The sequence below is a fragment of the Oncorhynchus tshawytscha genome, linkage group LG02, assembly GCF_018296145.1.
Source record: "Oncorhynchus tshawytscha isolate Ot180627B linkage group LG02, Otsh_v2.0, whole genome shotgun sequence".
NCBI classification, from domain to species: domain Eukaryota; kingdom Metazoa; phylum Chordata; class Actinopteri; order Salmoniformes; family Salmonidae; genus Oncorhynchus; species Oncorhynchus tshawytscha.
In genome coordinates, this window is record NC_056430.1 from 64,249,104 (window position 1) to 64,276,644 (window position 27,541).

The 27,541-nt window shown below is 43.1% G+C and overlaps 1 protein-coding gene across 4 annotated transcripts in view; it reads left to right on the forward strand.

The window, feature by feature from the left end:
• Positions 1–27,541, forward strand: part of LOC112245787 (alpha-1,6-mannosylglycoprotein 6-beta-N-acetylglucosaminyltransferase B-like) — a 175,116-nt gene that overhangs the window by 75,837 nt on the left and 71,738 nt on the right. For all 4 annotated transcript variants that reach the window (XM_042302528.1, XM_042302539.1, XM_042302531.1 and 1 more), the window contains exon 8: positions 14,165–14,334. In XM_042302528.1, coding sequence (XP_042158462.1) covers positions 14,165–14,334 — 170 coding nt within the window. The remainder of the gene's footprint in view (positions 1–14,164; positions 14,335–27,541) is intronic.

Sequence of the window (27,541 nt, forward strand, 5' to 3'; positions counted from 1 at the left end):
TTAACCATTTTGTAATAGGCAAACTCAATCTTAGTCTTTCGACCAACTTCCCCTCCAGCATTCCCATCCACAGACCCTTGTCCCCGAATACTGTTCTTTTGGGTCTTCCATATTGCTAATTTAGCTGCCCCTGACACAAAATTAAGTCAAATAACTACCCTCCTTCGACTAAACCTGTACTTTAGCCCAAATTTAAACTGTTGGGAAGAGAGAACCTCTCACAGAGCTGAGAACCAGCTAGTGATCAGATCAATCATCCTGACCAACCTGGGACACTAAGAACAGATGTGCCAGAGTTTCAGACTCAGAATGGACACCCTTCCTCAACAGTAGGATCCAGGTGGACCAGATGCATGTTGCTGGCTTTGTCTCCATGTATTATCCTCCATTGGAGGTCAGCTGTCTTTCCCACCTCCTTGAACTCCCCTAGCTCTGGGGCATCGAAGGAAAACAGCATCCCCACGTCCTCCTCTAATGCCCCCGCCACAGCACCGACATTCAGCGCAGGGAACATATAATCCAGACCCTCCGTCCATCGATCAGAAAACATGCTGCCGATTGAAGTACTGGCACGGATTCACAGACCTCAGCGACGACCTTCCTCAGTAGGCGAGATGATCGGATCCCTGCACTTTCTCCCAGCTCCTCCAACGATCTGCTCCTGCTCCGTGTCAGATGACCCAGCTTGGTATGCCCCACACTTAACAGGCATGAACGTAGGATGGCTGAACCCAGAGCGCGGGACTGGATGGCAGAGTTGTAAAAAAAGGCTCTTCAAAAAGCCACATCTCTGGTGGCGTGCTGGCCTTACGGGACTTGACAAAAAACTCCCCAAGCCTGCATAACAGACTCATAAAGTGTAGTCAAAGCCAGACAAATCACTCCCCTCTAGCTTTAAGAGGAAAAGATGTGCAGGCTGTTGTCGACCCAGCTAGAACCGTCACTGTACAACAGTCTCTGGGCTCCTTGAAGCCGGAAAGCCATGATCCTGGAAGAAATGTCCACCAGACCTTGCCCACCCTCGTGCAGTAGCAGGTACAGGGCTGCAGCTTTAATCTAGTTTTGTCCCGACCAGAGGAAATTGACAAGGGTCCTCTGAAGCTCTTCCATCAACAGCCTCTGATGGCTGTAAAATCATTAGTCTGTGCCACAGGGTAGAGGCAACTAGATTATTGGCTACCAGCGGCCTTCCCCTATAAGACAGCTGAGGTAGCACTTATTTACACCTTGACAATCTGGCACACACTTTCTCCACTACACCCTCCAGTTCCTTTTCTGAAAGACATCGGAGCCTAGGAAAAATCCCAGTCTTCATCCCATCTCTGCCCCACTGAATCCCCCTGATAACCGTGGAGCGGACCCCGTCTGAAGCTGACCTGCCCACAGCAATTCGCTCTTTCCCCAATTGACTCTAGCTGAGGAGGCCCCCTCATACACATTTAAAGCATTTGAGAGAATCTTAACATCCTCAACCCCTATAATATTAACAGTCAGCTCATCTGGAAACTCAGACAGTGCTATCGTGGGACCCTTCATTACCCTTGGCACAGAGAAACCAGTATGCCTCACCCTTAAAAACAAAGCATTGGTTCCATTGCCTGATACCCTTTGGATGGGGATGGGGCAACTCAAACCAGTCAACAGTAAACTCATCCAAGATTTAAAAAAATAAAAAACATCCCCAAACCCAAAGGCTTTCATTGTTTTGAACAAGTACTGGTGGTCCACATGGTCAAAAGCCTTCTCCTGATCCAAAGAAAGTAAATCCACACATCAGACAGTTTACAAATGTCTAAAAAGTATTTTATTAGAAACAGGTTATCAACAATAGAGTAACTGTCAGGTAAACAGTAAGACTGGGCCTGTTGGACCAACAGCCCCAGATATTCTTTCAACCTGTTTGAGAGACATTTAGATATGTTTCTTTATTCCGCACACAGCAATGCAACAGGTCGCCAATTTTTTAGAAGAGCCAAATCCCCCTTTTTTTGGCAACAATGAATGCACAGCACGTTGACAGGATACAGGAAGAGAACCCTCATGAAAATATTCACACACCACTTCATAAAAATCCCCCCCAATAGACCCCCAAAAGTCAGATGGTAAACCATCGATGCCAGAGGCTCGGCCTGATGAAAGCTGCATAACTGCTGTGGACAGCTCCTTCAGAGTAATGTCAGAGTCCAAAGCAGCTCTCTGCTCAGGGCCCAATTGAGAAAGTCCATGTAACAACTGTTCAGCTCACAGAGAATCACAATCCTCCGCCTTATAGAGGGCAGAGTAGAAATCTACGGCATGTTGGCGCATTTCACTGTCATCCGTGGTCACCTACCGTTCAGGGGGACGAAGGCAATACGCTCTGTAACCTCATTAGGAGCATAAACATTTTTTTAAAACACAAAATCTGTCAAGAGCGTCATCGTGAAAATGATCGGACCAAGGTGCAGTGTGGTGAGTGTACATTCTTTATTTTTTAAATGTCGCCAACAAAACAATAAACAACAAAAACTAACGTGAAGCTCCGTAAGGCTATACATGCATTAAACGAAGACAACAACCCACAAATGAGAAAAGGAAAAAGGGCTGCCTAAGTATGATTCCCAATCAGAGACAACGATAGACAGCTGTCCCTGATTGAGAATCATACCCGGCCAAAAACAAAGAACCAGAAAGCATAGACTTTCCCACCCGAGTCACACCCTGACCAAACAAACATAGAGAATAAAAGGATCTCTACGGTCAGGGCGTAACAAAAAAAAACACAACATCCACCTTGACCAATAAAACCCGACCCTTGACAATCTTTGTTGTAGATACCACAGCCACCGCTAAGCCCGAGGGAAACTAAATTGCCATCCCAGCACTGAAATGTATATAACTGAGTACATGCTGCCCCTCCCACCACATACCCCAGTCAACCTCATTAGCCTCATCACTATGTGTCTCCAGTAGAAAAACTACATGAAGCCTTTTCTGTTTTATTACTTCTAATACCCAAGCCCTCTTATTCCTGTCCCTTCCCCCATTAATATTGAGAGAACCTACCCTTAGCACCTCCATGTTGAAAGGAAAAGCAGAAAACACCACAGAGAAACCCGACAAAGAGAAAAAAAACACACCCTATGAGGCATGATCATCATCAGTTTTAATTTTCTCTTATCCTTACCACGTTTCCCACTACCTTTTGCTGCCGTGACAGCAGTAACACATTTCCTCAAGGGAAAAAGCTTCTTCACACTCAACTTGTCTAACCCCACTGTCTTCTGTAACACCACAGCAGACCTCACAAACTCATCAACATCAAAAAAGAAAATGGCCAATTTCACAGATTTCCCAAAAGTCTGTTCCAGGAACCCATTTATCTCCTCTAGATTATAAATTGAGTCGTCGCCAGCTGCTATCATATCAAGAGAGATATCCATATCATTCTCCTGATCCTCCTCAACTGCAGCCACATCCCTCTCAACACTCCCCACTTGCACCCCATCACTCGTACCAGGCATCTCCTCTGCTACCTGGGAGACTAGCTCCACATGAACCCCCTCCTGTACCGCATCACTCGTACTGGGCATCTCCTCACCAGTCTGAGAAAATGGCTCCCCAGATCTGTCTTTACCTCCTACAACAATGTGTTTCTGCTGCGTAACAGATGCATAACATCCGGGTGTTTGAAACGACATAACCTGTTTCAAAGCTGGGTGTTTGCAAACCATTGGGACAATCTTAATTGAACTTGCAAACTTCCCAAACCTCAATAACTCGCGCTCCAATAGCTCATTGGGAATAAATGATGGTACATTTGAAATCGTTATCCTTGTTGACGGTGAAAATAGCGGCGTAACCATGCTCAACCATCCGATCTACCAGACACTCTTCTTTAAGAAGTACGCCATGCTCAACCATCCGATCAACAAGACACTCTTCTTTAAGAAGTACGCCATGCTCAACCATCCGATCAACAAGACACTCTTCTTTAAGAAGTACGCCATGCTCAACCATCCGATCAACAAGACACTCTTCTTTAAGAAGTACGCCATGCTCAACCATCCGATCAACAAGACACTCTTCTTGAAGAAGTACGCCATGCTCAACCATCCGATCAACAAGACACTCTTCTTTAAGAAGTACGCCATGCTCAACCATCCGATCAACAAGACACTCTTCTTTAAGAAGTACGCCATGCTCAACCATCCGATCAACAAGACACTCTTCTTGAAGAAGTACGCCATGCTCAACCATCCGATCAACAAGACACTCTTCTTGAAGAAGTACGCCATGCTCAACCATCCGATCAACAAGACACTCTTCTTGAAGAAGTACGCCATGCTCAACCATCCGATCAACAAGACACTCTTCTTGAAGAAGTACGCCATGCTCAACCATCCGATCAACAAGACACTCTTCTTGAAGAAGTACGCCATGCTCAACCATCCGATCAACAAGACACTCTTCTTTAAGAAGTACGCCATGCTCAACCATCCGTTCTACCAGACACTCTTCTTTAAGAAGTACGCCATGCTCAACCATCCGATCTACCAGACACTCTTCTTTAAGAAGTACGCCATGCTCAACCATCCGATCTACCAGACACTCTTCTTTAAGAAGTACCACCACCGCTTGGTATTGACTTTGCTTGTTGCCATGTTAAGTCAGGGAATTTAGTTTTTGCAAATGGAAGAAAAAAGGTACATGAAAGAAAGAGTGAAAGTGAGTTCTCCCTTTACCTTCCCCCGTGTTACCACCTTCAATGAATGCAGTTTGCTCTATTATTGTGTCATGCACACTCAGCAACATGATTAAGTAAAGAGTGAAGGTAAACAAAAGTGAAAGGGAGCGAGAGGGAGTGGTCGAGAGAAGGGGTAGAGAGAGAGAGAGGGAGGACCGGAGAAATCGAAAGATGGCACGAACAAGAGGAACAAAAGAACAGGCCCTCATCCTTCACTCCTCACATCTTGTCTCTGCCCGCTTCTCTCTCTAAAATAAGCCAACAGGCCTCAGATGGGCGTCCATCCACACAGAGCCTCCACAGTATTGATTAATGGAGCCGTCTTGTGCCTCAAATGCATGACTTGGATTTGTTATTTTAGATCGGTCCTCTCCTCCTCTCTCTGACTATGAGATACTGTGCTATCTCTACACCAGATGTTTCAGTGCTTTAACTGCAGTTTTAGTGCGCTGGTCCAACGCTGTATATCATGGCGTAATTGGTAGACAAGAGGCTGCTGTGTGTGCTGATTAATACTGATAGGGGATCAGTGTACAGCCCCGCGATGGAGTGCTTAATATGTGGATAATATCTGATCCCAGATCAGGTGTTGACTGTCATTCTCTGGTATGCTTGTGTGTCTACCCTACCAGTAGACGACATGTCAGGAACTAAAGAACTAAATAATAAAACACTTGGGAGTCCTCTTAATTGAGGAAAAGCAGCCTGCCACCGTTTAACTCTGAACCCTGTGCTTCCTACCTTTTCCTCAATCCTGCTCTTCCTCCCTCTCTGCCTCTTGTCTCTGGCTCTCTCGACTGATGCAATCCCAATTTAGTATTCCTCTCCGGGTTCACTTTTTAACCTTCCAAAATGTTCTGGGGATTAAATTCTATTTCCCTTGATTGAGTTTGTTTGGTTTGTTTATTGTGTATGCTCCGGGAAAAGGAATAACTTCCTGGAGCGGAGAGAGACAGAAAGGGAGAGTAAGGGAGAGATATAGGGAGAGAGATAGAGAGAGCGATAGGGAGAGAGATAGGGAGAGAGATAGAGAGAGTGATAGGGAAAGAGATAGAGACAAAGGGAGAGGTAAGGAGAGAGACAAAGGGAGAGGGAAGGAGAGAGGCAGAGAGAGAATAACCATTATTTCACCTGTCGGTGGCAGAAACAGGGACAGGGAAGGGATCCCAGGAGAGCATGGAATAGAGGAGTCTTTGTCTGTGTGTGTCTTGTGTGCACCGTTTTACATTTTCTATAATATATGCCACTCAACAGAGGCTGTTATCCAGAGAGACTTACAGTGCAGTGAGTGCATACTGAGTGCATATAGTTCTAGTTCATGTATGTGATCCCTGAGGGAATTGAACCGACTACCTTTGGAAAGAGTGGGGTTTCAAAAAGTTCCATTCCTGCTCTGTCGAACCTCTACAGAGTGTGTGTGTGTGTGTGTGTGTGTGTGTGTGTGTGTGTGTGTGTGTGTGTGCGCCACTCAACAGAGGCTATTATCCAGAAAACTTACAGTGCAGTGAGTGCATATGTCTCTAGTTCATGTTTATGAATAGTAAACAAACATTTGACCAACTGTGGACATTTTGTTGGTCCCCACAAGGTCAAATGCTGTCTCTGGGGGGTTTAGGGTTAATGTTAGAATTAGTGTTATGGTTATAATTACGTTAAGGGTTATTGTTAGGAGCTAGGGTTAGTTTTATTGTTACGGTTAGGAGCTAGAGTTAGATTTAGGGTTAGGGTTAAGATTAGGTTCCCCATTCCGCTAGCGGAACCCCTCGCCAACAGCCAATGAAATTGCAGGGCGCCAAATTCAATCAACAGAAATCTCATAATTCAAATTTCTCAAACATACAAATATTAGACACCATTTTAAAGATAAAATTCTCCTTAATCCAACCACAGAGTCCGATTTCAAAAAAGCTTTTTGGCGAAAGCAGAACATATCATTATGTTAGATCAGCAACTAGTCACAGAAAGCATACAGTGATTTTCCAACCAAAGAGAGGAGTCACAAAAAGCAGAAATAGAGGTAAAATGCATGACTAACCTTTGATATTCTTCATCAGATGACACTCCCGGGACAACATGTTACACAATACATGTATGTTTTGTTCGATCAAGTTCATATTAATATCCAAAAACCTCAGTTTACATTTGGCTTTGCCTACAAAACATCCTGTGAATTTGCACAGAGCCACATATATTTACAGAAATACTCATAATAAACATTGATAAAAGATACAAGTGTTATTCACAGATTTAAAGATACACTTCTCCTTAATGCAATCGCCTTGTCAGATTTTTAAAAAACTTTACGGAAAAAGCAAACCATGCAATAATCTGAGAACGGAGCTCAGAGACCAACACAACCCCAAAATATATCCGCCATGTTGGAGTCAACATAAGTCAGAAATAGCATTATAAATATTCACTTACCTTTGATGATCTTCATCAGAATGCACTCCCAGGAATCCCAGTTCCACAATAACATTTTGATTTGTTCCATAAAGTCCATCATTTATGTCCAAATAACTACTTTTGGTTTGCGCGTTCAGTACACAATCTAAACTCACGACGCTCGGCAGGTCCAGGCAAATGTTCAGACGAAAAGTCATATTACAGTTCATAGAAAATGTCAAATGAAGTATAGAATCAATCTTTAGGATGTTTTTAACATAAATCTTCAATAATGTTCCAACCGGCGAATTCCTTTGTCTTCAGAAATGCAATGGAACGCAAGCTACCTCTCATGTGAATGTGCGTGACCAGCTCGTGGCACCCTGCCAGACCTCTGACCCAATCCCCTCTCATTCCCCCCTCCTTTATAGTAGAAGCATCAAACAAGTTTCTAAAGACTGTTGACATCTAGTGGAAGCCGTAGGAAGTGCAAAATGACCCCATAGACACTGTGTATTCGATAGGCCAAGAGTTCAAAAACTACAAACCTCAGATTCCCTACTTCCTGGTTGTATTTCTCTCAGGTTTTTGCCTGCCATATGAGTTCTGTTATACTCACAGACATCATTCAAACAGTTTTAGAAACTTCAGAGTGTTTCCTGTCCAAATATACTAATGATATGCATATATTAGCAACTGGGACTGAGTAGCAGGCAGTTTACTCTGGGCACGCTTTTCATTCAAACGTGAAAATACTGCCCCCTAGCCATAAGAAGTTTTAAGGTTAGGGTAAGGTTAAGAGTGCAAGTTGGGATTAGGTTTATGAAAAATAGGATTTTGAATGGGACTGAATTGTATGTCCCTACAAGGTTAGCTGTACAAGAGTATGTGTGTGTGTTAGTTAGTTAGTTAGTCACACACTCACACACACTTAAAACACAAAGTTTAGAATCACACATTCTCACACTTATTCACTCACACATAATACACTACTTTTAAACTCATTCACTCACACATAAAGCACTAAGTTTAGACTCACACACATAAAACACTAAGTTTAGACTCATTCACTCACACATAAAACACTATGTTTAGACTCACACACTTAAAACACTAAGTTTAGACTCTCTCACACACACACATACACACACACACACACACACAAACACACACACACACACACACTTAAAACACTAAGTTTATACTCACACACTGACACACTGACACACTGACACACACGTTCAACACCTTCATTAGTTTAGACACTCACACACTGCGACACACACTTCATTTGACACACACGTACCCATACACACACCCATCAAGGTCACCGACTTGTCAGTGATACACATCGGCCGCAGAGCAAGACTGGTACACAGTGCTGTTCCCCTACGTTCTCCCTCTGCAGCTTCACAGATGACTTATCTTCCTCACACTGCACTCCACTCCACCACTCTGTGCGCGTGTGCGTGCGTGTTCAATCTCACCCCAAAGTTCCTATCAGCAATAGACATTCTCTTTGCCAGTCCTACAGTCACTTTATCACTATTAGAGACTATAACAATTATATTGTAGCAGTGACACTGGGAGGGGGAAGTTGAATTTAACACCATAGAAGGTGTAGCAGTATGTGTAGGTGGTAAAATCGTGTGTAAGCGGTACAGGGAAGCAGGTAGGTGAGTTGAAGATAAGCTGTTCTCTGTTCTTTCACCGTCTGTTTCGTAGATGTCTTTGCCTCTGGATCCATTGTGGTTTCCTGTTGCAGAGAGTGTTTTCCCTGCTTCGTTCCTCGGGTTCTTTTGCTGTTAGAGGGAGAAACAGACGCATGGATGCACAAATGTTCACACATACACAGACAGAGACCCTCAGGGAGTGGCAGAAGTCCACTGTATAAACAGATACCTCCGTATGCGTGTTCAGACTCCTTAGGGAGTCACAGGGGGTGAGATAACTGAGTCTCTGTGTGCGTATGCATGCAGGCACATACAGTATGTGTAAAACGTGTCATCGGATTTTAAGCCTTGATCACACCAATAGCGTCATTGTGCAAAATGGTACGCGGCATCATCTGGATATGTGTCGCAACAAAAGTTCAACATTCACCTTCTGCTACCATTTCTGTCAAGTCGTCTACACACACAGTTTGACGCACACGTTCGATAAATCCAACGTATGCACCACACAGTTTGACGCACACGTTCGATAAATCCAACGTACGCACCACACAGTTTGACGCACACGTTCGATAAATCCAACGTACGCACCACACAGTTTGACGCACACGTTCGATAAATCCAACGTACGCACCACACAGTTTGACGCACACGTTCGATAAATCCAACGTACGCACCACACAGTTTGACGCACACGTTCGATAAATCCAACGTACGCACCACACAGTTTGACGCACACGTTCGATAAATCCAACGTACGCACCACACAGAACACCCTGCAACTGCAGTCCTACAACCTACTTCAAGGTTAAATATCAAGGTTACATTTCCAACATCATTCCAGTATGTTTCATAAAGCTGCCTCCTATTTATACTTCAGTGGAGGGGAATTCACTTGAGATTGAGATGAATGCTACCCATGAGCCAAAAGACAAATCCCGTTTTTCTACAGTACCACACCAGCACTACCAGAGCCAACCCAATAGGTTACTCACTCAGCAATAGAGTGCTGTCTCCAGCGTTCCCGCCACACTAGTGTTTCTGCACTAGTCCGTGGTTGCCAGATCTGCGTGATATCCCCCCTTTTTGGCCAAAGACATTCTCAGGGCTGAAGTCATCTGCCATCTGCCACCCAAACTGTAATTTAATTGCACTTAACTTTTTTATGAAGCACAAGTTTAACATAGAAAGCTTATTAAATCAGTGTGATATTTCATTTCATACCAGTCGCGTATTCGCTGGCCCTTGATTCGCTCGACTATGCATCCCATAGACACTCTCTTGACACACACCCACCCACCCACACCCACACACACTCATATATGGGCTTAGAAGCCAGCATAGATGAGACATGGAGAACTGGTATGAGCTGGTTTTGAGGTTTGTCTATGGCAGGGATGTTTCTATGTTATGTTATATATTACTGTGTGTCTATTTCAGAATCTATTTCTATCTCCTGTCCTTGAGGGCCGCTTTGTGTAACTGTTTTCATCCTAATTACTTTCTAATAACAGACTACTTTTTAATTTGACCTGGGCGTCCAGGAGTGTGAAATCGTTTGCTTATTAATGAGACAAATCAATCTCATCAGGATCATTAATTCCACTCTTTTGAATTCCGTTCTCTCGGTCCTGGCGCTCATACAATCTGACGGGAGATGGCTAGAGGAGGAGGAGGAGGAGGTGGTGGTGTGTGCCAGTGTTGTTGTTTAGCATCCTGCCAGCCGCTGACTATGACTTTTAGCGCATAATTAGACAGTGACTCAGGCATCACACACAGGACAGAGAGAGAGGGGGAGAGAGAGACGGAGAGAGAGGAAAAGGGAGGATGAAAGGGGTGGCAGGAGAGAGAGAGAGAGAGAGAGAGAGAGAGAGAGAGAGAGAGAGAGAGAGAGAGAGAGAGAGAGAGAGAGAGAGAGAGAGACGAGGGTAAAATAGCCTCCAGGAACTTAATGAGGTATGCCCCGCTGAGTGGAGAAAGGGCTGTTAATCACTTCCACAGCAGTTCCGACTGACACACACATATTCATCGAAACACGCTGCTTACACACACACATACACACACACACACTCTCTCTCTCTTTCTCATACACACACACACACACACACACTCTCTCACACCACATACACACACACACACAAACTCACCACTCTCATAAGCTCATTATGTAAAAGCCAGTGAAAGTTTGTCTCTGTGTGTCTATCTGGGGCAGAAGGGCTTTTCATGCTGTGTTAGGATTACTCTGCACAGCACCTCTCTGACATGACCGACTCTGGTATGCATCCCAAATTGTGCCCTATTCACTACATTGTGCACTACTTTTCACCAGGGCCCTTAGGGCTCTGGTCAACAGTCGTGCACTATGCAGGGAATAGGGAGACATTTGGAATGCAGCCTCTGTCCAATACACAGTAGGGATGTGTTCTGTCTCTGATACCATAGTGTATTATTACAGAAGCATGTTTTATTACAGCGAGAGTCGGATGTATGATTAACAGTAATGTAGGCAGATGTCCATTGTCTATTGAAAATATTTGATTGATTAAGGATGAACATGTGCTCTTGTGTGTCTGATGCTAATTACTGTATTATTACAGCTACAGTTGGGTTTTGAACTGGTATGAATGTTTTCTTGATTTCTAACACAATGGGAGGCAGGGTTGGGGTTAATTTAATTCAATTCAACCTGTGAATTTAAATTTGAATTTAAATTGGACACACCCCACCGAAAGCAGAATTTAAATTCTGTTTGAATGAAAGGAAGTCAAATTTAATTCAAGGCTGTTCATAGAAATTCAACTGAAAAGTGAAGCATGAAAAGTATTTCCTTTGACACATGTTTAACCCAAAGAACATGTCAATTATTACTTAAGAAATATTTCAAATATCAAATAGATTATCACTCATAGATGTATTTTATTATACTTTTTTTGTTGTCATGAGATGTGAGATTGTTCCCTTCCATTCTGGAGTGTTTGGTTTGAAATGTAGTTTTCTGACTAGTTTTTTTACAACATGTTAGTGAAGTATGAATTATTATAGACAACCTACAAAATTATCTTAGAATATTTCAGTCATATGTTTAACATAGTACTGGTTACCATACAAGATGTCAAAATTAACATTGTATAGTGTTGTGTTCACATAAATAATATCCATTTGAAAAGCCAAAATCCATTTGAATTTCATTGAATAAAAATTATACTTCCTTTAATTCAAATTCCATTCAAATTCTGCTTCCTGTGGGGTGTAGTCAATTCAAATTCTGCTTCCTATGGGGTGTGGTTAATTCAAAGTCTGCTTCCTATGGGGTGTGGTTAATTCAAATTCTGCTTCCTATGGGGTGTGGTTAATTCAAAGTCTGCTTCCTATGGGGTGTAGTCAATTCAAATTCTGCTTCCTATGGGGTGTGGTTAATTCAAAGTCTGCTTCCTATGGGGTGTAGTCAATTCAAATTCTGCTTCCTATGGGGTGTGGTTAATTCAAAGTCTGCTTCCTATGGGGTGTAGTCAATTCAAATTCTGCTTCCTATGGGGTGTGGTTAATTCAAATTCTGCTTCCTATGGGGTGTGGTTAATTCAAAGTCTGCTTCCTATGGGGTGTAGTCAATTCAAAGTCTGCTTCCTGTGGGGTGTGGTTAATTCAAAGTCTGCTTCCTATGGGGTGTGGTTAATTCAAAGTCTGCTTCCTATGGGGTGTAGTCAATTCAAAGTCTGCTTCCTGTGGGGTGTGGTTAATTCAAAGTCTGCTTCCTATGGGGTGTAGTCAATTCAAAGTCTGCTTCCTGTGGGATGTGGTTAATTCAAAGTCTGCTTCCTGTGGGGTGTAGTCAATTCAAAGTCTGCTTCCTATGGGGTGTGGTTAATTCAAAGTCTGCTTCCTGTGGGGTGTAGTCAATTCAAAGTCTGCTTCCTATGGGGTGTGGTTAATTCAAAGTCTGCTTCCTATGGGGTGTGGTTAATTCAAAGTCTGCTTCCTATGGGGTGTGGTCAATTCAAAGCCTGCTTCCTATGGGGTGTAGTCAATTCAAATTCTGCTTCCTATGGGGTGTGGTTAATTCAAAGTCTGCTTCCTATGGGGTGTGGTTAATTCAAAGTCTGCTTCCTATGGGGTGTGGTTAATTCAAAGTCTGCTTCCTATGGGGTGTGGTTAATTCAAAGTCTGCTTCCTATGGGGTGTAGTCAATTCAAAGTCTGCTTCCTGTGGGGTGTGCTTAATTCAAAGTCTGCTTCCTGTGGGGTGTAGTCAATTCAAAGTCTGCTTCCTATGGGGTGTAGTCAATTCAAAGTCTGCTTCCTGTGGGGTGTAGTCAATTCAAAGTCTGCTTCCTGTGGGGTGGGGTTAATTCAAATTCTGCTTCCTATGGAGTGTGGTTAATTCAAATTCTGCTTCCTATGGGGTGTGGTTAATTCAAATTCTGCTTCCTATGGGGTGTGGTTAATTCAAATTCAATTCGAATTCTACAATTGAAATTGTTTCAAAGAACAATATGCAACTCAATGGCGAAGGTGCATAAACATGTTGGAATTCAGATAAGATGTCATGGTTTTATCACTATCCATATAGTTTTATGTAACGATGGTGCGCTACATAGTTCAATGTGCCAATAAATCAACACGGTTTACTTTTAGCGTTTTTTCAAATTGCCTGCTTCTTGGAGCTTAAATTGGGACCATGTATACTGCGCTAATGACGCTTTAAAAAAAAGACTACCAGAGAGCATAGTACAACACAGCGAACGTAGCAAACAAGGCATTTGTGGTAAGTACATGGGGGCCGCCATCTTTATGCACCTCCGCTATTCAGAATTGCTCGGACGATGAACATGTGTTCATGTCTGATACTTAGAGAGCCATGTCTACTGTATTATTAAGGCCAGTTGGATGGCTGATAATCACTAAAGCCCTCTCTCAAGTAACCCCAAAAGTACACGTTTATTGTAACCCCAGACAAAGTCACCTGATTTAACTCATTGCGGGCTTGATGACTAGTTGAAAAGTTGAATCAGGTGTGCTTGTCCCGGGCTACAACAACAATGTGTGCTGCTGGGTGTACTCGAGAAGTTGGGGAACACTGGTCTAATGTAGATGTTCAGTGCCTGCACTGTGTATGCTAGCAATGACTGACTGGCTACGTCTAGTACACTGGGAGACTGAACACGTGTTCATGTCTGATAGAAAACCATGCATTACGGCTGGAGTCGGGTGTTTGACGCCTGATGAGCACTAAAGCTCTGTTAATGATGACAACGTGATGATACCGTATGCCATGTAACGTATACAGACGTTCAGATGTGTAATTTATCTCAGGTTTCCTTCTTTTCTTTTTTCAGTAATGATATAAAAATAGTATATAAATAAACATTTATATTTTCCCCCAGATCCTGGTGCATGTGGGCTTCCTGACAGAGGAGTCAGGGGATGTGTTCAGCCCCAAGGTCCTGAAGGGAGGTCCCCTGGGGGAGATGGTCCAGTGGGCAGACATCCTCACAGCCCTCCATGTTCTGGGACACAACCTCAAGATCTCCATGTCTGTTAAGGAACTGCAGGGGTGAGTCAGCATGTTATAATGTTACAATGATGTTAATGGGAAACTGTGTTTTGGCTGTATTTTCATTTGATCATCTCTTGATTGATTGAATTTGTTTGGGTGTTTTAGTGTGTGGTGGATTGGAAGCGGCTTCATTGATCTGACCACAGCCATTTTCTTCCATTTTGTTCAGTCAGTTACTGGCCAATACACACAGCAGGGCAATTAGCAGGTGCTTTTATCCAAAGCGACTTATAGATCCTCCAAGGTGATGGTGTTAAAAAGCGCTTTGTGATCAATGGACAGACGGTGCTCGTTTGTATTTGATTGCTGTCCATTTCATCACTGTGACTTATTCCTCATGTTGATCCATAGAATTACAAGGGGAAGACTTACAGTGACTATAGAAGGTCTACACCCCCTTGAACTTTCCCATTTCGCTGCCATAAGAGTTTATTTAAAAATTGATGCAAATGGATTTTCAAAGTGAAAGAAAGTTCTAGGAAGTTGTCCAATTAAAACAAAAACAAAAACTGAAATATCATAATTGGATAAGTCTCCACCCCCCATGAGTTAATACTTGGTGGAAGGACCTTCGACAGCCATTACAAGTTATTTTCATTGAGGATCTAACAACTTTGCACAACTTTTAGGGAAACATGCATGCAGGCTCAGCAGATTTGTTTGGGGATCACTGATGGACAGCGATATTTAAACTTTCTCTCAGAATTTTTTTTAAAGCAGATTTAAGTCAGGACTGAGACGAGACCACTCGGGAACACTAAACAGCTCTTGGAAAGCCAATTGGGTGTCTTTTGCATAAACATTTGTGTTATTGTCCCACAGAAAAATACAACCCTATCTAAAATACAACCCTATCTAAAATACAACCCTATCTAAAATACAACCCTATCTAAAATACAACCCTAGGTTTTCAGAAGACTGAGGTGGGTTCTCCTCAAACTTTTTACCTTGGCTTTGCTCCTTTCATATTTATTTTGATCCTAAAAAAAACTATCCAGGCCCTGTCAGACAAGTTTTCTATAACTTCGTTTCACTTTGAAAATGTGGAGTAGGTTGTGTAGGTCTGTAGGATCAAAAATCTATTTGAATTCCATTTTAACGCAGCAAAATGTTTAAAAAGATATTAAAGGGGTTGACTATCTATAGGCACTGTATTTTAGATAAAGGACCAATTTTCAGGTAGAAAGCAAGTGATATATTATCACTGGGCCCCTATTCACCTTAAACAGTTTTATATTGTTTTAACCACATCAATATACCCGCTCTACCACCCCAGTTAACCCAATACATCAGCCCATCAGAACCTCAGACCTGGGCTGTGTCCCAATTGACAAGGATTCTGTCTTTTGAGGCAGCTTTTCTAGGCAGGATGTCAAGATTGGTATGTCCCAATCCCAATGTACCTTAAACTGCTGATTTCTAAGGTGCTTTCATCAGGCACCTTAGCATCCCGTGTGTCCTTCCCTGAGGAGGCTATCCCATAACCCCTTTCGGCACACCGAAAATTTAAAACAATTCTGAATTAAGGGTGGACACATGTCCTCACTTGGGAGAAGATGTTCCAGAAGAATAAGGAATAAGAAGAAAAATGTAAGTGTAATGTTTATTTATTCACAAAATTATGTAAAAATTTTCAACAAATGACTTTCATATAAAATGTGGAATTCAAATGTTGAGTAACTGTTGTTTATCAGCCCATTGCCAAGCTAGCTAGCTACCCAGCACATCATAGTTAGCTAACATTAGTAGGCGATCTCGTCCTGCTCATCAGCTGTTTAGAGATGCACAACTAAACTAACTAGCTCTAATCGTAAATTCAACAATTGTGTCAATTGTGAAGACCCAGACAGTTTTTAAATCAATGAATTGATGAACTTGCTAGCCAGCTAAAAACATGTACTGTAGCAAATTTGTTTTCGGGGACTAAAGTGGACACCTAATCGCGTATTACTCCATTGCATTGGCTTGACAGGAGAAAACAGTCCTGCCCGACCCGTTTGTAGGTCAGACATGTTACATTTGTTTTACAACATCTAATGAAAAAATGTAGGAAATGCAGCCAGCTGTGTTCTGTTCATTCTAGGCTTGCTAGCCTGCCAAGTTATTTGTGCATTCTGTTGATGGATCTGTTTAGCAAGCTTGCTTGCTAGCTAGCTGCATATAGTGTCTGTTTACATAACATTAACGTTAGCTAACTTTCTCTTGTCACTTTCCCTTCCCCTATTGTGTGGCACGATTTGGTTGGTTGTTACTAGTTAAAATTAGAGGCTAAGTTATTCTACTCTTACTGTAAAACAACTGATCAAGATTTTTAGATTTAAAAAAAAAAAGCATAACTGATAACAAAATGATTGCATATTTATAAAGGTAGTTGTGGCTTCAGTGACTTGAACCAGCACTGACATTTGAGGAGTGAGGTTAATTTCTCCCCCCATTTCCCTCTGCTTGTTCCAGCTCTCACGTTCAGACCCTGCTGATGTAAAGAACGTGCTGGGAACCTCCCAGCCACCGTGATAATCACCATATCCCAGGATTTGATTAAGGACTGTGCATCATCACAATGTTAGATAGAAAAAGATTCACCCATGTTATTGTTAATCACGCAGATTTCTCAGGACATTGTAACCTATGATTTTCATTCTAAAATAGATGTACTTTTCTGTCCCACGGGATTGCACTGTGGGCAAGTCTTCACTTTAGACCACAATTAGTTGAAATTAAGCATTAGTAAAGGGCTGGAACAAAAATGTGTTAAACTCCTGACCTCTGTATAAAATGACAAAATTTGCCCCATGTAAAGAACAAGTTTTTGAATGTTGGAGGTTAATCTCCTTGAGATTTCCCTCACTTGGGAATGACTTATTTTGTAGAATGGACTGTGCTTTAAGGACTAATGCACAGATACAGGAAAACAAATACAAATGTTAAACATTTATTCAAAATGACAAGTGTTGATGTCTCCACATGTTTCTGGTTTTGAGGCTTGGGCCTCTGGTACCTGTTGCTCATCTGTCTAATCCCCTGCAAGGAGAGAGGATGTCACGCCCTGACCGTAGAGATCTTTTTATTCTCTATGTTTGGTTGGTCAGGGTGTGACTCAGGTGGGGAACTCTATGTTCTGTGTTTCTATGTTTTGGCTTGGTACTGTATGGTTCTCAATCAGGGACAGCTGTCTATCGTTGTCTCTGATTGGGAATCATACTTAGGCAGCCTTTTTTTCCTTTTGTATTTGTGGGTATTTGTCTTTGTTAGTGGCCTGTATAGCCCACATTCATTTTTGTTTCGTGTTTTGTTGACGACATTTATAATAAAGAAAAATGTACGCATACCACGCTGCACCTTGGTCTGGTCATTTTCAAGACGACGTTCATGACAGAGGAAGACATCAATCATATTGCAATGCTGTATTCACTTCATTGAACACATATTCCTGTTTGATATGCATTCATATAATTACATTGGACATGTTATCTTTTATCACGCCAGTATTCGTATCCAATGCATTTAGCTTAGTAGCTTAGGACCTCTTATCTAGTTAGATTGCATCATATCACCTTTAAATATTAGTTATCAACAAATATAAAACCATGTTATCCTGATCATCAGTGTATTTTAATAATATGCACAGGTATGATAGTTGTATGAATTAATCACAATGTCAGCCTACTCATAGGAAAAACATTAGCGGCTGAAATGCAATTAAAGTTTAACAGTGAAACATCACTATTCTTGCTATTAATCATTCTTAAACAGTCAGTAAAATATCTTATTTAAGCTATCTCAAAAAAAATGGTATCCCGTATCATGCGAGAACCCTATACTGCAGGATAATTATTCTGGTCGATGTCAACTTAACCCATGGACAGGTACTGAGGTGATGGATTCTGTTACTTGTTTACTTTATTCGTGTCAGCTATTTCCATTTTGGGATAGTTGTTCAATGAATTGCTAGCAAACGCCTCGCGCTAGGTGGAATGCAAATGCATTGTCACATGATGCTGCCTTTCAAATCCCGTCCAGATTGGCAGTTGCAGAACCTACTGGGAAAGTGCTGCCTACTAAGTTAGTTGCCTTTGGAGGCAGGTAGGCAGCAGGCAGCTGCCTTTCGATTGGGACACAGCCCTGCAGTCTTCTTGAGTTATTTAGTGACCCCATCGATCGTCATTGACCTCCTCTCCAGTCAATGGTGCAATGTTGTGTCTCTTTCCGCTCCCCTCATCCAGTCAGCACCTCTTCATATATCCCCTTTTTGTGCTGACGGTTACAGTAGTCACCGTCTCCTGGCCGGCTCCGGGCGGACCAGTAAGTCTGTCTCATTGGTTAAGACACTCCGGGGCTGGTGGCCAGTGTTTGGCTACTAAAAGCAGGGCTAAAGACTCTGTAAATCACAAGAGATTGTCAAACACCGTCAGCCAGGTTTAGTCATATGGAGATGGATTGGGTTGTGTGGTTGGCTGCCAACCTGTTGGGGATTATGAATTGAGTTGTCTTGGAGTCATTATTTTTTTTGGCTTCTTTGATATAAGGAGATGTTTGGAGCTGAGTCATGGTTTGTTGGCTTAGCCAATTCCACTGTTTTGTGAGCTTCTGACTAAGTGAAGTGCCCCACTCAATCCAACTCTGTCTCTTTCTCTACTTCTCCTTTCCAAACATGCCCTTTGTTTCTCTCTCTACCTGCTTGTATATCCTCCTCTTCTCTGTCTGTCTCTTTTGTTCTCTCTTTCATATATTGTCTTCTCTCTCTCTGTTAACACCTTTCTCTCTCTCTCTCTCTCTCTCTCTCTCTCTCTGTCTGTGTCTTTCTCTCTCTGTCTCTCTCTGTCTGTCTTTCTCTCTCTGTCTCTCTCTGTCTGTGTTTTCTCTCTCTCTGTCTCTCTCTGTCTTGTCTTTCTCTCTCTCTGTTAACACCTCTCTCTCTCTCTCTCTCTCTCTCTCTCTCTCTCTCTCTGTCTCTGTGTCTTTCTCTCTCTGTCTCTCTCTGTCTGTGTCTCTCTCTCTCTGTCTCTCTCTCTCTCTCTGTCTGTGTCTCTCTCTCTCTCTGTCTGTCTTTCTTCTCTCTGTCTGTCTGTGTCTTTCTCTCTCTCTCTCTCTCTGTGTCTCTCTCTGTCTGTGTCTTTTCTCTCTCTGTCTGTCTGTGTCTTTCTCTCTCTCTCTCTCTCTCTCTCTGTCTGTGTCTTTCTCTCTCTGTCTGTGTCTTTCTCTCTCTGTCTCTCTCTCTCTCTCTGTGTCTTGTCTTTCTCTGTGTCCTTGTCTCTTCTCTCTCTGTCTGTGTCTCTCTCTCTCTGTCTCTCTCTGTCTGTGTCTTTCTCTCTCTGTCTCTCTCTCTCTCTCTCTCTCTCTGTCTGTGTCTTTCTCTCTCTCTCTCTGTCTGTCTTTCTCTCTCTCTGTCTGTGTCTTTCTCTCTCTGTGTCTCTCTCTCTGTGTCCTTGTCTTTCTCTCTCTCTCTCTCTCTCTCTGTCTTTCTTTCTCTCTCTGTCTTTCTCTCTCTCTTTAACTTCCATTACATTCTCCACCTCTCTTGCTTCAAGTGCTATCGAGCAAGGTTGTTTGCTATAACCCAACTCACCATTGTTGACTTGAAACTCTGCACCTAGCCCCTATTTCCCATGACCCCATGCTTTCAACAGGACAAAGAACATTGGCCTTTTGGATTCGACAGATGTGATATTACAAGCAATTTCGCTGTCACTGGGGGATATGCAATTATTTTTGCTATCGGTCTGTCTTTAGATTTGGCTTTGATAAACAGAAATGGTTCTATTGATATTTTTGGGGTGAAGGCTTCACTGGACAAAAGACATGGGACATACAAGAGGTTGATATCACGAAGAATAAGAAGACGACGCTCTCACGATGTCAGCGCAAGAGAGCGTGAAGGGTCGTCATTTATTAATATGGGTTCATGGAAAGGTGTTGTTTCCCCGTCACACGTTTTCTGTAGCTCTCTCTGCCTAAGTGAGGACACAGAGAAGTGGGCCACTTAAAGATGGCAGATTTGCTGTTTGAAGAGTAAGTGTGGATTTTTGTTGGCAGCCAAGTGCGACACAACGACATAAAAATGTTTTAGTTTCGCCGCCAAGTCGCAAACAGCCCAAGGCATTGTTTTGAATAGCTTTTCTTGTTTATTCATTTGTCTTTTATCGCAGAAGGAAACAGAACCCACTTATCATTGAGGCTTGTCTGAAATGTTGGTTTTGCTCGTATCTCTCCGTTTTTCTGCTGACAAATTGCAATCAGCGTTTTTGTCAGTAATCAAACGTGGCAGAGAAAGCAACGAGGCAGACAGAATACTCAGCTAAATAATTTGCCTTTCAGATGCCGCTTTTACAGATTGGATTCCATTACATTTAGCACATCATCTGATGTTGAAATCAGCTAAGTTCAACAATGTACACTATATAGGACAACAGCCCACATAAAGAAGGCTTGAAGGTTTGCCAGATCCCCACGGCCCCTGTCTGTCAATGAGGTAGACGGATGGATAGATGATTCTATTAGGATTGACAGATGAATGAGTGGACAGGGAGAGCCTATAGGGGTGGGGGGGGGGGGGGTACAATAGCAATGATTCAGCAACAGTGGGTGTGTGGGGCTTTGATTGTATTTACTGTGAACTAAGAAACCTCATGTAACCCTATCTGTTGTCCATTGCATTGTTACAGCTATGAATGTGGAATCACAGAGGTCTTCCACTAGTAATCCATTATTCTGGTTGTGGTAGCTACTGCACACACACACACACACACACACACAGACACACACACACACACACACACACACACACGCACACATACACACATACATACATACATTGAATATAGCCCATGCCTGTGTATTCTGCTGAGTCTACATTCTCCTCTATGGGCCTTTAACATAATTGCATAATGTAGATGAGGGCTAATTTACAGGCAATTAGATAGACTACAGGCCAGATGTATTTCAGCAACAATTGTCAAAGACTCCAGCCACCCAAGTCATAGACTCTCTCAGCTATCGCACGGTTTGGAACCAACAGGACCCTGAACAGCTTCTGCCCCCAAGCCATTAGACTGCTAAATAGTTAACCGAATAGCTACCCGGTCTATCTGCATTTGACCCCTTTTTCCACCAACTCTTTTGACTCATCGCATACACATCTGCTACTGCTCATTATATATCCTGTTATCCCTACCTATATGTACATATCTACCTCAAATACCTCGTACCCCTGCACATCAACTCTGTACTGGTACCCCGTGTATATAGCCATTGCTCATTGTGTATTTCTTCCTCGTGTTGTTATTTAAATATTTTTCTCCCTGCATTGTTGGAAAGTAAAGTAAGCGTTTCACTGTTAGCCTGTTAACCTGTTATTTTATTACCAGCACTACGGGAGAGGACTGCTATCCATCTTATACACCTTATTTACATTTATACAATCCACTTCAAATGTGTGGATTCGGCTATTTCAGCCACGCCTGTTGCTGATGGGTGTTTAAAATTGAGGGCAGAAATTTGCCCAATTGACTTGTTGGAAAGGTGGCATCATATGACGGTGCCATGTTGAAAGTCACTGAGCTCTTCAGTAAGGCCATTCTACTGCCAGTGTTTGTCTATGGAGATCACATGGTTGTGCGCAATGCACTGTACATGGTCGTTGATGCATACATATTTTGTAACTCAGTGTTTTGTAACTCAGTGTTTTGTAACTCAGTGTTTTGTAACTCAGTGTGTTGTAACTCTGTGTTTTGTAACTCAGTGTTTTGTAACTCAGTGTGTTGTAACTCAGTGTGTTGTAACTCTGTGTTTTGTAACTCAGTGTTTTGTAACTCAGTGTTTTGTAACTCAGTGTGTTGTAACTCATACTGCATGTGGTTCAGTCTGTGAAGAGAAGGCTTGATAGGTTTCTTTGGGCAGCTGTTGGTCATGAAAAGAGAGGAAGGACAGAGGAGGGAGAGGCTCTAATTTTCTGCCTCCTTTATTCACAACCCGATTGGAGGAATGACTACTCTCCTCTCATCTACTCGGTCTTTTCATTCACTTTCCACAGTACATTACTCAGAGAAGTCTTTTCCCCTATTCTTCATGTTGCCTCTCTCCCCTCTCCATTTCTACTTTAAATCTCCTTACATCACTTATAAAATCAACTCTTGATATTCAAGACTGATGCGAGTTTGCACTTATCTGATTTGGCAGGACCGGCTGAAGGCTTACTGTAACAAAGACATTCGTTCAGTGGCTCCGTAGAGAGTTGTTAGACAGAGACTGTCCGATGAAGGAAGGCAGTCAGGTGAAAGAGAGAGAAAGCCTATTGAGCCGTAAGAGAGGACGCTAGAGAAGCTGGGAGAGTGGATCGAGAAAGAGAGAAAGGAAAATTCAGAGAGAGACAAATCTGTTGTCAGTCAATCTAAGGCATTTCAGGCCCTGTTAGGCCTCTCTCTTCTCTCTCTCACTCACTCACTCACTCACTCACTCACTCACTCACTCACTCACTCACTCACTCACTCACTCACTCACTCACTCACTCACTCACTCACTCTCTCTCTCTCTCTCGGTGTGTGGGTTAGCCCAACGATATGGACTTCTGTCACCACCACCTGGTGGTCTACCATCTCCACAGAGAAAGGTCACACAGGTCACCAGATAGGTCACAGGAGACATTCTAGAAATCAGCATTTCAAGCAGAAGGGCAGTGATGGCAGCAGGTGCATTGGGGGTTAGGTCATGCTGGTGGGCATATGAAGGTGTTTTGATCCTCGTTTTGACACATTTGTATAACCAGACATTGAAAATTCCCACAACCCCATTCTTCTAACGTTGACCAAGATGGCTGTGATGCCCTATGAACAAATACAGTTGAAGTTTACATACACCTTAGCCAAATACATTTAAACTCCGTTTTTCACAATTCCTGACATTTAATCCTAGTAAAGATTCCCTGTCTTAGGTTAGTTAGGATCACCACTTTTATTTTAAGAATGTGAAATGTCATAATAATAGTAGAGAGACTGATTTATTTCAGCTTTTATTTATTTCGTCACATTCCCAGTGGGTCAGAAGTTCACATACACTCAGTTAGTATTTGGTAGCATTGCCTTTAAATTGTTTATCTTGGGTCAAACCTTTCGGGTAGCCTTCCACAAGCTTCCCACAATAAGTTGGGTGAATTCTGGCCCATTCCTCCTGACAGAACTGGTGTAACAGAGTCAGGTTTGTAGGCCTTGTTCCCACACACTTTTTCAGTTCTGCCCACAAATTTTCTATAGGATTGAGGTCAGGGCTTTGTGATGGCCACTCCAATACCTTAACTTTGTTGTCCTGAAGCCATTTTGCCACAACTTTAGAAGTATGCTTGTGGTCATTGTCCATTTGGAAGACCCATTTGCGACCAAGCTTTAACATCCTGGCTCATGTCTTGAGATGTTGCTATAGTATATCCACAGAATTTTCCCCCCTCATGATGCCATCTATTTTGTGAAGTGCACCAGTCCCTCCTCCAGCAAAGCACCCCCACAACATGATGCTGCCACTCCCGTGCTTCACGGTTGTGATGGTGTTCTTCATCTTGCAAGCCTCCCCCTTTTTCCTCCAAAGATTACAATGGTCATTATGGCCAAAGTTCTGTTTTTGTTTCATCAGACCAGAGGACATTTCTCCAAAAAGTATGATCTTTGTCCCCATGTGCAGTTGCAAACCGTAGTCTGGCTTTTTTTATGGCGGTTTTGGAGCAGTGGCTTCTTCCTTGCTGAGCGGCCTTTCAGATCATGTCGATATAGGACTCGTTTTACTGTGGATATAGATACTTTTGTGCCTGTTTCCTCCAGCATCTCCACAGGGTCCTTTGCTGTTGTTCTGGGATTGATTTGCACTTTTCGCACCAAAGTACGTTCATCTCTAGGAGACAGAACACGTCTCCTTCCTGAGCGGTATGACGGCTGCGTGGCCCCATGGTGTTTATACCTGCGTACTATTGTTTTTACAGATGAACGTGGTACCTTCAGGCGTTTGGAAATTGCTCCCAAGGATGAACCAGACCTGTGGAGGTCTGCTTTTTTTTCTGAGATCTTGGCTGATTTCTTTTGATTTTCCCATGATGTCAAGTAGGGATGCATTGTGTTTGAAGGTAGGCCTTGAAATACATTCACAGGTACACCTCCAATTGACTCAAATTATGTCAATTAGCCTATCAGAAGCTTCTAAAGCTATGACATCATTTTCTGGAATTTTACAAGCTGTTGAAAGGCTCAGTCAACTTAGTGATTGTAAACTTCCGACCCACTGGAATTGTGATACAGTGAATTATAATTGAAATAATCTGTCTGTAAACAATTGTTGGAAAATGACTTGTGTCATGCACAAAGTAGATGTCCTAACCGACTTGCCAAAACTATAGTTTGTTAACAAGACATTTTTGGAGTGGTTGAAAAACACATTTTAATGACTCCAACCTAAGTGTATGTAAACCTCAGAATTCAACTGTACATGTATATGTTTACAATCATTGGTGCCTTTTAGCTCTGCCTCTGCCTATAGTCTCTAAGCTCAGGGCTGTGTGTGTCTGAGGTGGTGATGACGGTAGCTGGCCCGGAGGCTGGATGATTCCCTGTTGTCTCGATGTCATCTCTCCCCTCCTCTATCCCACCATTCCCCTCTCCGTCTCCTCCCCCGGGCCCGTCTCCATCTAGCTGTGTTGTCTTTCACAGCGGGGGATCCCCGGTGCAACCGGTTAGCCTGCAGACCATTAATCTCTCTCTCTCACACACACAAACACAACGCACACAACGCACACAACGCATACACCTGCGCTATGTACACGCACAGACACACACGCCATGATTGGAATTAGGCTCCCCACTCTCTCTCTAGTTTAACCTTTCTCTGTCTTATTTTTCCTCTCCAGCGAGGGTGTCCTCCCATCGTCATACAGACGTCCCAGGCACACACTCATGCATGCGTCACACACTCCAAAAACACGTGTGCCCGAACACAAATGGCACGGATGGGTTAAATGCTTTCAGCGACGGACCCACACATGGCAACTGTATGTTCACTACCATCCCTATTCCTTCCAGACGTCCATACCATCTCTAAATAGGACTAAATAGGACAAGTCTGGTGTGAAAACATCTCCATTTCTCCCTAAGAAAACCTTGGTGTTAGAAAGCATTGCTTTCGGTCCACCATGTTAATATCTAAAGGCAGAGGACAAGTTTAGAGGAAGGCAGGAGGAACACTCAACAGCCATAGGCTGTTTACCCAGTCTCTTTTTACTGTAAATAACGTCCTTTCTAACCCTTTGAAGGACCATGGTCTTTCTGTTATATAAGAATTTGGGGACTGAATGTAAATACAGCCATTTCGTTCTGTCGATGTGTCTTCGTTAGTCTGGCGTCGTCTCTCTTTCTTTTGCGCACTCGCTCCATCCCTTTCTGTCTCTCTTTCTCCCAGTCTCTCTGCTTTTCTCCAGCCGTTTCACTCGCTCCATCCCTTTCTGTCTCTCTTTCTCCCAGTCTCTCTGCTTTTCTCCAGCCGTCGCTCCATCCCTTCTCTCTGCTTTTCTTTTCTTTCTCCCAGTCTCTTTTCTGTTTCTCTCTTTCTCCCAGTCTCTTTCTCTCTGCTTTTCTCCAGCCGTTTCACTCGCTCCATCCCTTTCTGTCTCTCTTTCTCCCAGTCTTTCTGCTTTTCTCCAGTCTCTCGTTTCACTCGCTCCATCCCTTTCTGTCTCTCTTTCTCCCAGTCTTTCTCTTTTCCAGTCCATCCCTTTCTGTCTCTCTTTCTTTTCTGCTTTTCTCCAGTCCATCCCTTTCTGTTTCATCCCTTTCGCTCCATCCCTTTCTGTCTCTCTTTCTCCCAGTCTCTCTGCTTTTCTCCAGCCGTTTCACTCGCTCCATCCCTTTCTGTCTCTCTTTCTCCCAGTCTCTCTGCTTTTCTCCAGCCGTTTCACTCGCTCCATCCCTTTCTGTCTCTCTTTCTCCCAGTCTCTCTGCTTTTCTCCAGCCGTTTCACTCGCTCCATCCCTTTCTGTCTCTCTTTCTCCCAGTCTCTCTGCTTTTCTCTATCCGTTTCACTCGCTCCATCCCTTTCTGTCTCTCTTTCTCCCAGTCTTTCTGCTTTTCTCTATCCGTTTCACTCGCTCCATCCCTTTCTGTCTCTCTTTCTCCCAGTCTCTCTGCTTTTCTCCAGCCGTTTCACTCGCTCCATCCCTTTCTGTCTCTCTTTCTCCCAGTCTCTCTCTCTCTCCCTTTTCTCTTTCCCAGTCATCCCTTTCTGCTTTTCTCCCAGCCGTTTCACTCGCTCCATCCCTTTCTGTCTCTCTTTCTCCCAGTCTCTCTGCTTTTCTCCAGCCGTTTCACTCGCTCCATCCCTTTCTGTCTCTCTTTCTCCCAGTCTCTCTGCTTTTCTCCAGCCGTTTCACTCGTCCACACTTTCTTTTGATTGCTCTCTCCATCCTCCATTCATTAACGTGTTCCCTAAAGCGAGTTGAGACTCCTCAGGCCCTGGTTCACCTCCTCTCAGATTCGACGCCTCACTGTGAACATTAATATTACATACAGTGCATTTGGAAAGTATTCAGACCCCTTGACTTATTCCACATTTTGTTACATTACAGCTTTACTCTAAAATGGATTTAAACACAAAATGTTCCGCATCAGTATACACACAATAACCCGTAATGACAAAGCAAAAACAAGTTTTTAGAAATGGGTGAATTTAAGTAAAAGTTTGTTGAAGCATCTTGGGCAGTGATTACAGCTGTGAGTCTTCTTGGGTGTGATGCTACAAGCTTGGCACACCTGTATTTGTGGTGCTTCTCCCATTCTTGTCTACAGATCCTGTCAAGCTCTGTCAGGTTGGGTGGGGAGCGTCGCTGCCACCACCATGCTTCACCGTAGGGATGGTGCCAGGTTTCCTCCAGACGCGATGCTTGGCATTCAAGCCAAAGAGTTAAATCTTTCATCAGTCCAAAGAATCTTGTTTCTCATGGTCTGAGAGTCCTTTAGGTGCCTTTTGGCAAACTCCAAGCGGGCTGGCATGTGTCTTTTACTTAGGAGCGGCTTCCATCTGGCAACTCTACCATAAAGGCCTGATTAGTGGAGTGCTGCAGAGATGGTTGTCCTTCTGGAAGGTTCTCCCATCTCCACAGAGGAAATCTGGAGCTTTGTCAGAGTGACCATCGGGTTCTTGGTCAACGCCCTTCTCCCCTGATTGCGCAGTTTTCCCGGGC